Source organism: Myxozyma melibiosi (genome assembly GCF_037950935.1).
Source record: "Myxozyma melibiosi strain Phaff 52-87 chromosome Unknown BZA70scaffold_10, whole genome shotgun sequence".
Classification (NCBI taxonomy): domain Eukaryota; kingdom Fungi; phylum Ascomycota; class Lipomycetes; order Lipomycetales; family Lipomycetaceae; genus Myxozyma; species Myxozyma melibiosi.
Genome location: NW_027042924.1, coordinates 501,333 through 514,263, shown reverse-complemented (window position 1 = coordinate 514,263; position 12,931 = coordinate 501,333). Strand labels below are relative to the sequence as shown.

The 12,931-nt window shown below is 52.7% G+C and overlaps 6 protein-coding genes across 6 annotated transcripts; 2 read left to right on the top strand and 4 right to left on the bottom strand.

Annotated features, from left to right (window-relative positions):
• The first annotated feature begins 12 nt into the window (after window positions 1-12).
• On the top strand, window positions 13-1,736 carry BZA70DRAFT_282420 (lariat debranching enzyme, C-terminal domain-containing protein). The gene is made up of 3 exons (XM_064913272.1): window positions 13-265; window positions 322-1,336; window positions 1,399-1,736. The coding sequence occupies exons 1-3, from the start codon at window positions 131-133 to the stop codon at window positions 1,713-1,715; spliced, it is 1,467 nt and encodes a 488-aa protein (XP_064766946.1). The 5' UTR covers window positions 13-130; the 3' UTR covers window positions 1,716-1,736.
• A 2-nt stretch (window positions 1,737-1,738) lies between these two features.
• Window positions 1,739-3,046, bottom strand: BZA70DRAFT_296757 (uncharacterized protein). The gene is made up of 2 exons (XM_064914537.1): window positions 2,376-3,046; window positions 1,739-2,259 (listed from the first exon to the last, which is right to left on the bottom strand). The coding sequence occupies exons 1-2, from the start codon at window positions 2,589-2,591 to the stop codon at window positions 1,810-1,812; spliced, it is 666 nt and encodes a 221-aa protein (XP_064766945.1). The 5' UTR covers window positions 2,592-3,046; the 3' UTR covers window positions 1,739-1,809.
• Window positions 3,047-3,889, bottom strand: BZA70DRAFT_282414 (putative 60S ribosomal protein L26). Its single transcript, XM_064913271.1, has 3 exons — window positions 3,768-3,889; window positions 3,534-3,646; window positions 3,047-3,439 (listed from the first exon to the last, which is right to left on the bottom strand). Exons 1-3 carry the CDS (start codon window positions 3,781-3,783, stop codon window positions 3,188-3,190), a joined length of 381 nt encoding a protein of 126 aa, XP_064766944.1. The 5' UTR covers window positions 3,784-3,889; the 3' UTR covers window positions 3,047-3,187.
• Window positions 3,890-7,207: 3,318 nt separating this feature from the next.
• On the top strand, window positions 7,208-8,256 carry BZA70DRAFT_63990 (uncharacterized protein). Its single transcript, XM_064915278.1, has 3 exons — window positions 7,208-7,667; window positions 7,742-8,029; window positions 8,085-8,256. Exons 1-3 carry the CDS (start codon window positions 7,595-7,597, stop codon window positions 8,198-8,200), a joined length of 477 nt encoding a protein of 158 aa, XP_064766943.1. The 5' UTR covers window positions 7,208-7,594; the 3' UTR covers window positions 8,201-8,256.
• A 305-nt stretch (window positions 8,257-8,561) lies between these two features.
• On the bottom strand, window positions 8,562-10,341 carry BZA70DRAFT_240483 (major facilitator superfamily domain-containing protein; the record flags this gene model as incomplete). Its single annotated transcript, XM_064910500.1, has 3 exons — window positions 8,562-8,713; window positions 8,776-9,135; window positions 9,183-10,341. The coding sequence occupies 3 exons, from the start codon at window positions 10,339-10,341 to the stop codon at window positions 8,562-8,564; spliced, it is 1,671 nt and encodes a 556-aa protein (XP_064766942.1).
• Window positions 10,342-10,555: 214 nt separating this feature from the next.
• On the bottom strand, window positions 10,556-12,127 carry BZA70DRAFT_290988 (uncharacterized protein; the record flags this gene model as incomplete). Its single annotated transcript, XM_064914260.1, has 1 exon — window positions 10,556-12,127. The coding sequence occupies one exon, from the start codon at window positions 12,125-12,127 to the stop codon at window positions 10,556-10,558; it is 1,572 nt and encodes a 523-aa protein (XP_064766941.1).
• Between the last annotated feature and the right edge of the window lie 804 nt (window positions 12,128-12,931).

Genomic DNA, 12,931 nt, shown 5'->3' with positions numbered 1-12,931 from the left:
CCGGGCTTTGTTCTGAGCCGCAGTTTCGAGATTTTCGTTTTTATTTTGATTCGATTTTTGTTGATAACCCAGCAAACCACAAACTACTACTACTTCCACTACTGCTAGTTCTTAGTGAAAGCATCTCAAAATGCAGGAACCAGCGAGGAAAATGTGCAATATCGCCTTTGAAGGCTGCTGCCATGGCGAATTAAACAAAATCTACAGAGCAGTCGAACAGCTCCAGCACAAGATCGACCTTGTGATCATTGGTGGTGATTTCCAGGTATTTCCCCCCCATCATCTACTCCCTATCACATTCGTCTCTCTAACAATCTACAGGCCGTGCGGAATTACAGTGACTTACAAAGCATGAGCGTGCCGCCAAAGTACGCGCGGCTGGGCGACTTTGCCGACTACTACTCCGGCAAGAAGAAAGCACCCGTGTTGACGATCTTTATCGGCGGGAACCACGAGGCGAGTAACTACTTGTCCGAGCTGTTCTACGGCGGCTGGGTCGCGCCGAATATATACTACATGGGTGCCGCGAACGTGCTTACATTCAAGGGACTCCGCATCGGGGGTCTGTCGGGGATTTACAACGAGAAGCATTACAACATGGGCCATCATGAGCGGGTGCCGTATAACGCCGATACGCTGAGATCGGTGTATCATGTCCGGCAGTTTGACGTGATGAGGATGTACATGACCAGCACCAGGTTCGAGTTCATGCTATCGCACGACTGGCCGCGGGGGATAGAGCATCACGGCAAGCTGAAGAAACTGTTATTCAAGAAACCGCATTTCAGAGAAGATGTGGAGAAGGGCGAGATAGGGTCTCCGCCGATGATGACGTTGCTTAAATACATCAAGCCAAAGTACTGGTGGAGCTCGCATCTCCATGTCAAGTACGCGGCCATGGTCAGGCATCAGACGCTGAAGAGAAAGAGGAAGAACCGTGCTCAAGAGTCGGAGGAGGATTTCGCCGCGGAAGTGCCTTTGGCAGATGGCTACATGCGCACGCATTTCTTGTCGCTCGATAAATGCGTCAAAGGCCGAAATTTTATTCAGCTGACCCGTGTTCCATACGAATCGGAACAAGGTCTGTGCTACGACCCCGAATGGCTTGCGATGACAAAAGCTCTGGAGCCGTACATGTCATGGGAACGGGAAGGATCGAATAAGTTCACCCACCGAGAGGACCGCGATAAGCTGATTGATGAGATCAGAAAGCAGAAGAGATGGGTGCATGACAATATAGTGATGAAGGGAAAGCTTAAGATTCCGCAGAATTTCCAGATATCGGCGCCGGTTGTGGATCATAGCCAGGAAAAGATCTGGCAGAGGTTGCCTTTTCGTGAGTCCCCTCCTTAATGTCTTACGTATAGAGTGGTTTACTGACATTGACATGTGCTCTAGCGATCGAGTATAAAAATAATCAGACACAGGAGTTTTGCGATTTGCTGCAGATGGAGAATCGCGTATACAAAGGCCCGGCTAAACCTCAGTCTCGGGCTAAAGGAGTGGCTAAAGGAGTGGTTTCGGAGAGTGCAGGTAATACTGCCGCTGAAGCTCCGGATGAGGATGAGCTTGAAGAGAGCCCGGCTGGACTTTATTCTCTGGATGAAGAAGTGGTTGCGGAGAGTGCAGGTAATGCTGCTGCTGAAGCTCAGGATGAGGCTAAACCTGAGGTGACCCCGGAGAGTGCAGGTGATGATATGGAACAGGACAAGTAGATATTTAAGATACGTTTGTAGTTCTAGCTATATCGAATAATAAACCATACTCCACTCTTGAAACAATAAAAAAACGCCATATATGCAAACCCATCTACTTCCCCGCCGACTTCATCATATCCAACAACCCCAGCCCGCCCTGCTTTCCCTCTCTCTCCGCCTTCGCCTTAGCCAGCATCATATGCAGCGAATTCTGCTTCCGCATTTTCTGCCTCTTCTTCCCCGAGGAGCCCGTCGCTACCTTGTCGGCTGCGGACGGGGCGGTTTGTAATGGTGTTCTTGGTGAGCTGGCGGTTGAGACCTGCGAGGAGGAGGAGGAGGAGGAGGAGAGGGGGTGTGGTCTGGAGGGGGTGGAGGATGCAGGTGGGATGAGGGAGGGGAGGGGGGTTGATGGTTGGGTTTTGGGGGGGTCTGTGGATGTGAAGCGGGTGACTCGTTCGCAGGACAGACAGATGTAGCAGAGGATCTTGCCTTGGCTGAGAGGCTTCGTGGAGTCGTTGTTGTTGTTGTTGCTGTTGTTGTTGCTGCTGCTCTCACTCGACCTCTGTTCCTGATCCATCTTCTTCAACCTCATCCTCTCCCTCCGATCCACCCTCTTCCTCCCCCCTCCCCTCCCCCCTCCCTCCTCCTCCTCCTGGCAACCCCCTTCCCATCAAGCACCACCACTTTCAAATTATACCCCGGCACCCACACCGCATGACACCCCGCGCACGCCATCCGCGCAAGCTGCACCGGCAGCACAACCCCTTCCTCCGCGGCCGTCTCCACGAATCTTTGGTAGATGTGCGCCGCCAGCGCGGGAGACGTGCGCGCGAGCGAGTGCGCGGCAGATTGCAGGTGCACGAGGGTGTGCATCGTGTCGCTTGACTGTGCCATTGCTGCTGTGGTGTAGGAGGTGAGAGCGAGTGCTCGTGAGTAAGAAATATTTTAGAGTTTGGACGTCTGATATTCAGTCATTTGCATATTCTTTTCTTATTGTTTAATAACTAACAATCTACAGTCTACATGAATGTGCGTCCACGTTCAAAACCCGAGATCCACAAAAGTAATAGGAAAAACGGGTTCTGCCGCAGACAAGCTGGCCGCCATAATGGCAAAGCAGGTATGTAAGTACCTGCAAAGCCGGCAACCACCAGAATCAATATTCGGGAGTCGTTTACCACTGATCGCACCTAGAGAGGTCGTACGCGTGGAGATAAATTCCCAGGATTACTGCTTATAAGAGTCAGATCGATACTGCATGAGGTATCCTTAGATTCTTTGAGAATCCCTTGGCATAGGCTGCATGCTGTAGACGAAGATCCGGACTAGAATAGAATGACTGGAAGTGAACTAGAATGATTGAATGAAAGCATTTTCCCAAATAAAATATACAAACATGAGAATTATAAATGACAAATTTTATTACATCCCAGGCTATTGCATTTTCGTTTTCTTTTTTTGTGTAAACACCTCGTCATACTGCCGCGACTCTAAGCCTTGCCGCTAGCCTTTCTGGTAAGAAGAGCCTCGCGGTCCTTGTCGAGCTTCAACTTGGTGATCACAACCTTGGACGGGTGGACCGAGACCGGGGCTGACGAACCGTCGACCTTGTCCTTGGTCAACTTCTCGACCTGGATGATGTACTTCAAACGGTAGACCGAGGTGACCTTGCCCTCCTTGCCCTTGTATGATCCCCGAACGACGGAGATCTCATCGTCCTGACGGATGGGAATCGATCGGACCTAGGAAATCGTCAATACCTGTCCTGCTGTTGAATCTCGCTCCGCTCTTCTTATACGGTCCATCCTTCACTTCGATCCATTCAGAATCACTAACCTTGTACTTCTCTCTCAGCTCCTTCGACAACGGGGCCGACATTATAGTTCTCTTGACCGACGAGGGAGCGGCGAAGTGCGCCTTGCGCGACTTGCTGCGGGAGGAAGAAACGTCTGTTCAAACAACATTAGCCATCCATATTCACCACATCACCACCGTCCAAACAGCACGTCCAGAGCAGAAACAGCCGATAATAACGATAGCCAAACAACATCAGCAACCTCAACAACATACCCTTGGAAACCTTCATTGTGTCTGTGTATTATTTGGCTGAGTTGCTGAGATTTCACTAAACTAAGGATCTCTGGGCTTTCGAACTCTCACCAAACCTCGACCTCGCCCGCAGCAGAGGTTGGTGTCGCCTGCGGCTCTCTGGTTTAGCAGTCACGCAGTTGTTATAACCCTACACTCAACCCTACATGCTGCTGTAAGTAATGAGTCAGCGTGCACGTGACTTTGAACTCTGCTGTGAGGAGTTTAGGTTTCGGCTCACCTCCCAGCCAGGGCCCGGCAGCGGGTTAGGACAACTCCATTGTTCTTCGTGTGGATTATTTTTGCTGGTTGCTGTGTTCTTGCTGGTTGCGATGTATGGAGGCGTAGTCTAGTCAGGTAGTCTTGATAAGTAATAGTATGCTATAAGTAGATAGTATGAAACAGTACTGCAGAACTATGACGATGCATAGATCCAGGGCGTAGACACATAGACCAAAAAGCTGTTCAAGACTCTACACCTGTAGCCCGTAAATCAACAGGCCGCCATCTTAAATCTCAGAAACCCGCATCAAACCAGCAGTAGAGAAAGAAAAATGACGAAGCATTAAAGCATGAACATACAGAACATCAAATAAACTATATATTATGTTCATGTATACAGATGCTCGTTTTGGGCGTCTCAGGCCGCTTCGAAATCCTGAGCTCGCGTATTTCAGACCGCCCACTTTCCTCCTCCCGCTCTCCCTCTCTTCCTCCCCATCATCAGTCCCCCAGTCTTCCCCAGCTTCCCCCAGCCTTCCCCAGTCTTCCAGCCTACAGCTTCCTATCCAACAGCCTTCAAACAGCTTCTACAATCCCCACAGATCATCCACATACCCCCAGAACACAGCCAAGATGTCTATGCCCAGCTACATGCGCCCGACCAAGGCCTCCGCCGCCAAGCAGGTCGACCCTGCTTCCCTCCCCATGAACCAGCCCAAGTCCAACCCTGTGAGTTCCCACATCTTCTCGATCAAAGTTATATTCAGTTCAAAGCTAACAGAGCACAGTTCTACGTTAGCAAATACCCCCGCCCTACCGCCCGCAAGGCCACCCCACAGTCCACCACCACCACCACCACCACCACCACAGTCAAGGTCAACAGACCTCCCCGCTCAGCCAATGTGCTTGAGCATCTCCAGGAACAGACCTCATCGTCTGCTGCCAAGATCACCGAGAAGTTCGAGTCCACCGCGCTTCCTGTAAGTTCAAATCCGCCCGTCATTACTCTGATCAGCCAACTAACAGCAGCAACAGTACTTCTACACCGGAGTCCAGCCCTTCGTCTTGCTTCCCCCTCGTTTCCAGAACGTCCAAGGAAAACGCACTATCACAGTCACCAGAAAGGCAGTTATCCCCGCTGAGATCATCCTCAGCGAGTCTGTCTTCGAGCTCGAGACCGAGCCCAAGATCCCCAGCACTCCCTCACTTTCATCCGACTGCGGCTCCAACCTCACTGTCTTCTCTGAGACTGATCTAGATGGATCTTTCGAGCTCTACCCCGTCGATACGCGACCCGTCGCAGAGACTCTCGACGCCTCGCTGTCGTTCGGTGAGATCTCTGAGTCGTCCGTCGCGCCTGAGTGCCCTGCTGAGAAGGTCTCTGCGTCGAAAGAGGCCTCCGTCGTCAGCAGCAGTTCTCTTCGCGGATCCCCCGTCCTTCTTCAGCTCGGATCCACTGCCTTCGAACTCTCCATCTCCTCGCCGTCCTTCCCTGTTCCCTGGGACGCGCCTGAGATTGCAGCGGTCCGCGCCTCGTTCAGGCTGCCTCCCGCCGCGGACGACACTTCGTCACAAACTCCTCAGGACGACAGCCCGTCCGCCAAACTGGCGACCATCACGCTCGAGATCGACGTCTCGAACCCGGACTGTCTGTCCACCACTGCTGCTGCTGCTACTGCTTCAAGCCCCTGCTCCTCAGCTGCGGCAAGCGTCGAGTCGACGCCCCGCAAGAGCTGCGCGTCGAGCCCATCTCCCACGCAGCTCAAGCTAGAGGACGACAGCAGCAAGAGTCCTATATTTTTACACGAAGAGTGCTATCCTGAGTCTTGCGACATTGCGGATATTATTGAGGGCGCACTTGCTCGCAGACGTTTGTCGTACTCGCTCTCGCCCTCGCCGTCTCTGCCGGCTATTGAGGAAGAAGACCGCGAGGCACCGTTGCAAGACGCAACTAACACGGCCGCGCAGCACTCTTTGGAGCCTATCCTCAAGGCTTCTGAGGATGTGACCTCTGATTTGGCGTCAGAGGTGTCGTCGGCTGAAGACAGAGCTACACCATCTCCGTCTGGCGTGCAAGACGGGATTCTGCAGTTCATGCTAGCGACGCAGCGGCCTCGCGCGAAGGTCGCTGCTGTGAAATTCGCGCAGCCGGTAGTCGAGGAGTGGGTTGATTGCTCGGATGAAGGCGAAGATCACGACGTGCTAGCGCCTCTCGTCTCTGACAACGGCAACGATCCTACTTCAGAGGACGAGGCAGTCGCGCGCGGTTGCGAGGAGCGTAACGCGCTGCTGCCGAAGTATCTCCTTGCAGACAATCCGATCGAGGCAAGGAGAAGTGCTCCCCCGCCGCCGCCGGCGATTAGAAGAGCAGTCGTCAAGCCAGCGCTGAAAGGCATTCTCAAGAAACGCTACGATATATACTTTCCAAAGAGTGTCTTCCAGCAACCCCCTGACGACCACTACGACGACATGGACGAGTACTACGAGGACTCGGAGTCCGAAACTTTCTGATGCTGGCCGCTGTTTCCTGTTCCTCTTTTCTGTTATTATATCCTTTACTCTATATCGAAAACCTCAAAAAAAGGTGAAAATACCAAAATTCGCAAAAAAAAAGATTTGCTTTTTTGTTCTTTGTTCTGCTTTATTCTGCTTGTTCTGCTTGTTCTGCTTTGTTCTGCTGGTTATCATACCTCTGCTTCTGAAAAACTATTTCAAAAAAAGAAAAAAAAAGATTGAAAATATCAAAATGTTGGAAAAAAAAGGTTTGCTTTTTATGTGTTTTGTTCTTGTTTGTTTGTTGTTAGTGTCTTGAGTAATACCAAGTTTGTTATTCTGTTCTGTAAAACTGAGAAATGGCTGTAGAGTGTCGTTTGTATACCGCGGTTACTGTTTTTTTTGGTTACTATTAAATACTATGGAGGACGGGCGGGAGGAAACTGCTGGCGGAGCGTGGGAAAGGAAGAAGTTGTTGTTGCGGAGGTTTATTGTTTAGAGAGGGTTCTCTGTCTTTCGGACTGGGAAATGGTTGTAGGGTGTCGTTTTCATACCGTAGTTGCTGTAGCTACTCTTGACTGCTAAATTGAAGTGAGGACGGACCAGAGGAAATTGCTGATGGATCTTCTGGTTGCGGGGGTTACTGTTTGCAGGGGGTTCTGATTCAAAAGTGTAGTTGTGGTTTGCTTGATGAGTTGAAGGAGGAGTGCGGACACTTCAAGATGTCAGCCCAACCGTCTACTCTTCTTCCACTCAAATAAATCCCGTCCTTCTCCAGATCATCTAAACTACTTCAAATCTCATATAAAATATAAAAACCAGTGTCAAATCAACCATAAAAATCGTTAATGTCGCTCGCCGCAAGACAAACCCGCAACCCCGAAAAACAGACTTTTAGAGAACCCACCAAAACTTCCCAACCACCGCATCTTCCATCATCATCACGATAATCGATTCCTTCTTCTTCCTATCCTTACTTTACAATCCACCCAGTTTTTCTGCAGGTGTTTGTGTAAGGAATTTGTGGTGATTGAAAGGAAAAAGAGGATATTTAGTTGAAGAAAAGGAAGGAAGGAATTTAATATACAACGAGAATGGCATCGCGACGAACTCAGGTGTTGGCAACATACCGGAACCTCCTCCGTTCCGCCCGAATCGCATTCGACCGTACTTCCCCCCCCTTCCTCCCCCCTTCTCTTCTTTTCTCTCTAACTAACACTGCTTTCTTTGTGCACACACAGAGGACCTCCGCATGCGAACAGCAGCGCACGCGCAAATGCGCGCACAAATGGACCTCGGCCGTCGCGAGCTCGGCGATTCGCCGGCGGACTTTGACGAGATTGATAAGAGGCTTGAGCATGCTGCGGGGGTGTGTTTGATTTTGCGGAGTAATATCGCGCAGGGCGTGCTGGAGAAGGATGCGCAGGGAAATCCGGTGCAGAAGAATGAGGAGGAGAGGGAGAGGAAGGTTGGGACGGTTGAGTTGGAGGGGGGGGAGGGGAGTGCTACTACAGAGGAGGGTGTTTTCAGTGAGTCCTCTTTTTTATTCTTCTTCTGTTTTATGACGATAGCTGACAAGTGCAGAACTACGGCTACACAAATACTCCGAGCTAGGCGACAACGAAGCCGTGAAAGGCGGCAAAACCACCCTCTCCGGTCGCGGCAAGCGGATAAACTGGCAACAGCCGTCTAGCCAGTGATCTGTGATCTGCTCGCTGTCACATCTCTACTTTTTTTTTTTTTTTTTTTTTGGTGTATTGTAAATAGGATGAAGGATGAGGGTATTGGTATATAGCTATGTCGTGAATTTATTGCGAAGTTCATTATGACTACAGATACACTCAGCACCACCAGACTATGATAAAACCCCTTCCGACACCCGACTACATCCACCACCAGACAAATAACAACAAAAGCAGAGACCAGCCAGAGCTCATGAATGCAACTTACTCCCACCGAAAATGCATCAAACGAATAACTACGAGACAACAAGCTAGCGAGGACATAAACCAAGATAGATATACCCCTCACAAATGCAATTTTACATAATCTCTGAATGCATCATAAATCCTGCGCGAGAAGGGCAGACGCGAACTCGCTGTGGGCTCGGATCTCGGGGCCGAACTTGTAGAAAACGACGGTGACCGGCGCGAGAAAGAGCGCGACAAAGGCCCAGAGGGAAGTTGCCCAGTGCACGCCCATGTGGTGGTACACTAATAACTCAGTCAGTTTAGAAGCAGAGAAAAGAGCAGAGAGAAGAGTAAGGGAGACATACTCGCAGGAGCGAACAGCGGAAAACTGGCAGCGATCAGACTGCGCGTGACGCTCATGATGCCGTGGGCGCTTGCGGCGTAGATCTTGTAGCAATCGGTGACGTAGTTGAGGAAGCCGATAAACAGCGACGTGAACCCGACGCCAAAGAAAATCCCGCCGAGCATGACGACTTCGTCTGGTACGCTGGGGTACGATGTCCATGCGAGCCAGAAGAGACCGACGGGGATGAACCAGCCGGAGAACATGGTGATGAATAGACGGTCTTGTTCGAGCGTGACCTGCACTTTGTTTTTGCGGAGTTTTTGGATGTGGATGTCGTATAGGTAGTGCGCTATTGTCACGCAGATTGCGCCGAGGCCGACTGGGATTGTTAGTGTCGATGGCAGGAGAAGTAGACGAACGACTTACTTGGTAGCAGCATAAGACCACCCTTTCCGGGGCTCAGGCCTCTGAGTTCTTGAAAGATGATAGGGTAGGCTAAGAAAAACATGTACAGCAAACCATACATCATACCAATATAAACGCAGATAGCAGCGACGATAGGTTCTTTATACAGCATGATGACAGGCCGCAGCAAGACATGCACGACAAAGCTCTTGAAATCCTTATCCTCCAACTCATAAGCCGAGACCACGTTCTGTCCCTGACTGCGCAGCTTTTTCGCCCGCTTCTGCAACAACACAGGCCTGAACGTCTCTGGGACAGAAAAGACAAGGATGGCGAGCACGCAGCCGGCGAAGATGGCGTTGACCCAGAACGCAAAGCGCCAGCCCATGTGCGAGGCCGCGATGAAGCCCGAGATGAAGGGAGCGGAGAGCGCGCCCATGATTGTCGAGCCGCAAAATAGAGCAACGGCGCGGCCGCGCTTGATGGGGTCGGCGTAGATGTCGGCGAAGACGCCGCCGGAGACGGCGATCGGACAGGTTGCAAAGAGACCTTGCAGGAAGCGGAAGGCGAGCAGGCTGCCGATGTTTGGCGCGACGGGGCACGCGACGGAGAAGATAAAGTAGAAAGTAAAAGCAGCAACAAGAACAGGACGGCGGCCGATGTGCTCCGACATTGGCGCGTAGCAGAGCGGGCCGAGGACGTAGCCTACCATGTAGAGCGAGACGAGGAGGCCGGTCATGATGGAGGCCACGCCCCATTGCTCGCGGATTGCGCGCGAGAGACCGGAGGTGATGGAGGAGGCAAAGGTTGAGTTGAGCAGCGAGAGGATGATGGTGACGGTGATGAGGTTCTTGCGGAAGGGCGAGAGGTTGCGCGGGTCCTCTGGGTCGCCTTCTTCAAAGTCAATGAGCGTCGGCGCATTCTCCTCGTCTGCGTTCGCGCGGCCGGAGGACGACGCCGAGTCTTTCTCAGAGAGCGAGTGAGTGTCTTTTTCATCGACTTTAGACACCACACGAGCAGAGCGCTGGGAGTGGTGGGTGGGGACTTTTACGAGGCGCTCGCCGTCGCGGGAGATGTAGCGGTGGAGGAGGAGTTCGGGGTCGGTTGAGGATCCGGCGACGAGTTCTATTTCGACTTTTGACTGCAGCTCGTCGCCGATGGGGTCGTGGACCGCTACCATGGCGAGTAGAGATAGTGAATTGAGTAGAGAAGGAGTAGTAGAAGAAATAGTGGTTGTAGATAGCTGTAGATAGTAGCAGGCAGAGTAAGCAGAGCTCCATTGTCTGCGCGGCTTTTCCGAGATTCCGTTTCGGGCCTCAAAACCTAATTCTGCGCCGCACTGCGGGGCTCCAGCAAAAATTAACTATTCCGCTAACAAACACTTAATTAAATCATCATTTCGCCGGACTCTCGGCGACAACGCGGCCGCCGACGCAGACCGAACCGCCGACGCCCCACCATCGCCAGCTGCCGTCGAGCAACCCGACGGATTCGCCTGGGATCAGACCGGATGTGCGTGAGTTGGATGGGAGCGCGATCGCGGCGACGCGCGCGGGGGTGTCGGCCCAGAAGATCACGGCTGCGCGCTCGTGGCGGCCGGCGTAGACGAGCGTTGCGTCGCTGCCTGCGCAGAGATCGTCTGCTGCGCGGCGGTCGAGCTCGAGAAGGACGGATTGTAGACGTGTAGGTGGTCGTGGCTGCTGTTGGATGATTCGCGCACCGCGGGCGATGTAGGGCTTCCATAGTAGTTTCGGGGCTCTGAGGAGATTAGGCGGTCGCGCGGTGAGTTCGACTCTTACCTTCACCGGCTCCAGCGCGTCTACCGCAGCGCAACTCGCCCGCTGCGACGACAGGATCTGTTTGATCTTGACCTGCGCGAACAGCTCCCCCCGTGAGCCCGCGCTGCACGGCCCAAGCAGGTAGCTCTGGTTGACTTGCAAGCACCCCGCGTGCCCAAACAGCTCAATCTCATACCCCCCGCGCGCCGCTCTCCTCCACGATCTCTGCACGTTCGAGGTCACGTAAAACAAAGGCAAACAAGTAGTCTCACACATCCGAACCTCATTCCTCAACGACCACCTCTCCAGCCTCGTCGTCGTCGTCGTCGTCGTCGTCGTCGTCGTCGGTCTAGCAGCAGCCCTACCCTCCTCCTTCGCCGCCAAACTGCGCGTCCCTGTATCCCGCACCTTCATCCCCTGCCTCTGTCCCCGCAAGATCTGCATCCGACGCGCCACCCACCGCCGCGTAAAACCGTACAGAAACTCATGCAGCTCCTCAACCTTCTCGAGCTCCACCACCGCCGTCAGCCGTCGCGGCGCGTCGGCGCTGCTGCTGCTGCTGCTGCGCTGCGAGTGCCATGCCATCTCCGCGAGATCGCGCACGCGCGCAAGCTTCCGTCGCGACTCGAAGCTGAAGCTGATCCCAGACTTTCGACCACCCCCGCGCGCATCAACCACTACCGCAGTCTTGACCCCGACCCCCCGCGTCAGCCGAAATACCTTCTCGAGCCTACTCTCCACCCGCTTCTCCTCCAGCGCACACGGCACCCTCACGAGCACAAGCGCCGGATTCCACAGCCTGATTGCAGAAAGCACGCCCGCTGTGCCTGCGGACGCCAGCGCGCATGAAACGGCGTGCACGTCTGTCTCGGTTTCAGAGCTGTAGAGCATAGTCCGGTAACTCCAGCTCGCGACGCATTCTCTCGCAGAGGTGCGGTGGATCTGCGGTGCCTTCGAAGGAGCAGTGCACAGATCGCTCTTTTCGCACTCGCTGTACGCAGGCGCGGGGGTTGAGGGTGCATACTCCAACGACGCGGAGGAGATCGCAGAAAGGAACCGTTCGTGTGGCATTGGCGAGCTGTAAAGTATCGGGATGCTCGTCATCGGGATACGCAGATACGACGCCGTATCGACAATCAACACCGTCAATCTCTCGCGACGGAGACGTGTGTTCTGCATACCGACCATGTTCACTAAACAGACGGATTGGTGATGAACAAGTTGCAGGCGCTGCGCTGGTGAAGCTGTGGGCAGGGCGGACAGGATATTTGCTCAAAAGGGCCTCGCGTGGCATGCCATGCGCTGTCTCTTGTCGCTAGCCACGGAGGTCTTTGAAGATCCTGTATGGTCCCTTTCGACTCTGTTCCTTCCAGAGCGCGACGATCTATAATATAGATAATGTCCTGCAAAAGAGAAAAGCAGCAGCTTGCATCCAAACGACAGGCAATCGTCCTGACGATGACCACCCCGACCATCAATCAACGTCATTCCGCGCCACATCCCTCATCTCTCACTCATCAACCCTCTTTCCCAACATGACTTCAGATCCCCCGCAGATCTCTACCGCAGTCGTCGGCCGCGCATCCTCCTGTCATCTCGTTGTCTTGCGCACTGAGCCGAGACACCTTCCGTTAAATCCCGCGATGATCTGCTTTTCTCCCAGTGACGTCATCGGCCTGCTCTCCATCATCCATCCATCAATACTAGTTAGTTAGTTGTTGGTTATAATTGATTATGATTATATAATTTATACAGAAACTTCTATAACAAGTCCGTAGTCGCAATCGTAGCAAACAAAAACAACAAGTATGTATAAAAACCAGCAGACACTCACGATAAGCACGCGCGCAAGCACATAAGCACGCACGCACGCACAAAAAAAAAGACAAAAACAAAAACAAAAAAAGCGATACAACCGACACCGACACCGACACCGACCGACACCGAACAAATAGAACAGCCAATAAAATACGTAACTGTCGGGCTTTTAAC

Excerpts from the sequence above, each read along its gene's own strand:
- BZA70DRAFT_63990 (XM_064915278.1), top strand. The coding sequence starts at position 7,595 with ATGGCATCGCGACGAACTCAGGTGTTGGCAACATACCGGAACCTCCTC. Across the intron at positions 7,668-7,741 it reads CGCCCGAATCGCATTCGACC|AGGACCTCCGCATGCGAACA; the intron begins GTACTTCCCCCC and ends GTGCACACACAG. Across the intron at positions 8,030-8,084 it reads TACAGAGGAGGGTGTTTTCA|AACTACGGCTACACAAATAC; the intron begins GTGAGTCCTCTT and ends TGACAAGTGCAG.
- BZA70DRAFT_296757 (XM_064914537.1), bottom strand. The coding sequence starts at position 2,591 with ATGGCACAGTCAAGCGACACGATGCACACCCTCGTGCACCTGCAATCT. Across the intron at positions 2,260-2,375 it reads GGTATAATTTGAAAGTGGTG|AGGTCGAGTGAGAGCAGCAG; the intron begins GTGCTTGATGGG and ends GATCAGGAACAG.
- BZA70DRAFT_282420 (XM_064913272.1), top strand. The coding sequence starts at position 131 with ATGCAGGAACCAGCGAGGAAAATGTGCAATATCGCCTTTGAAGGCTGC. Across the intron at positions 266-321 it reads TCATTGGTGGTGATTTCCAG|GCCGTGCGGAATTACAGTGA; the intron begins GTATTTCCCCCC and ends AACAATCTACAG. Across the intron at positions 1,337-1,398 it reads CTGGCAGAGGTTGCCTTTTC|CGATCGAGTATAAAAATAAT; the intron begins GTGAGTCCCCTC and ends CATGTGCTCTAG.
- BZA70DRAFT_282414 (XM_064913271.1), bottom strand. Across the intron at positions 3,440-3,533 it reads AGCTGAGAGAGAAGTACAAG|GTCCGATCGATTCCCATCCG; the intron begins GTTAGTGATTCT and ends ACGATTTCCTAG.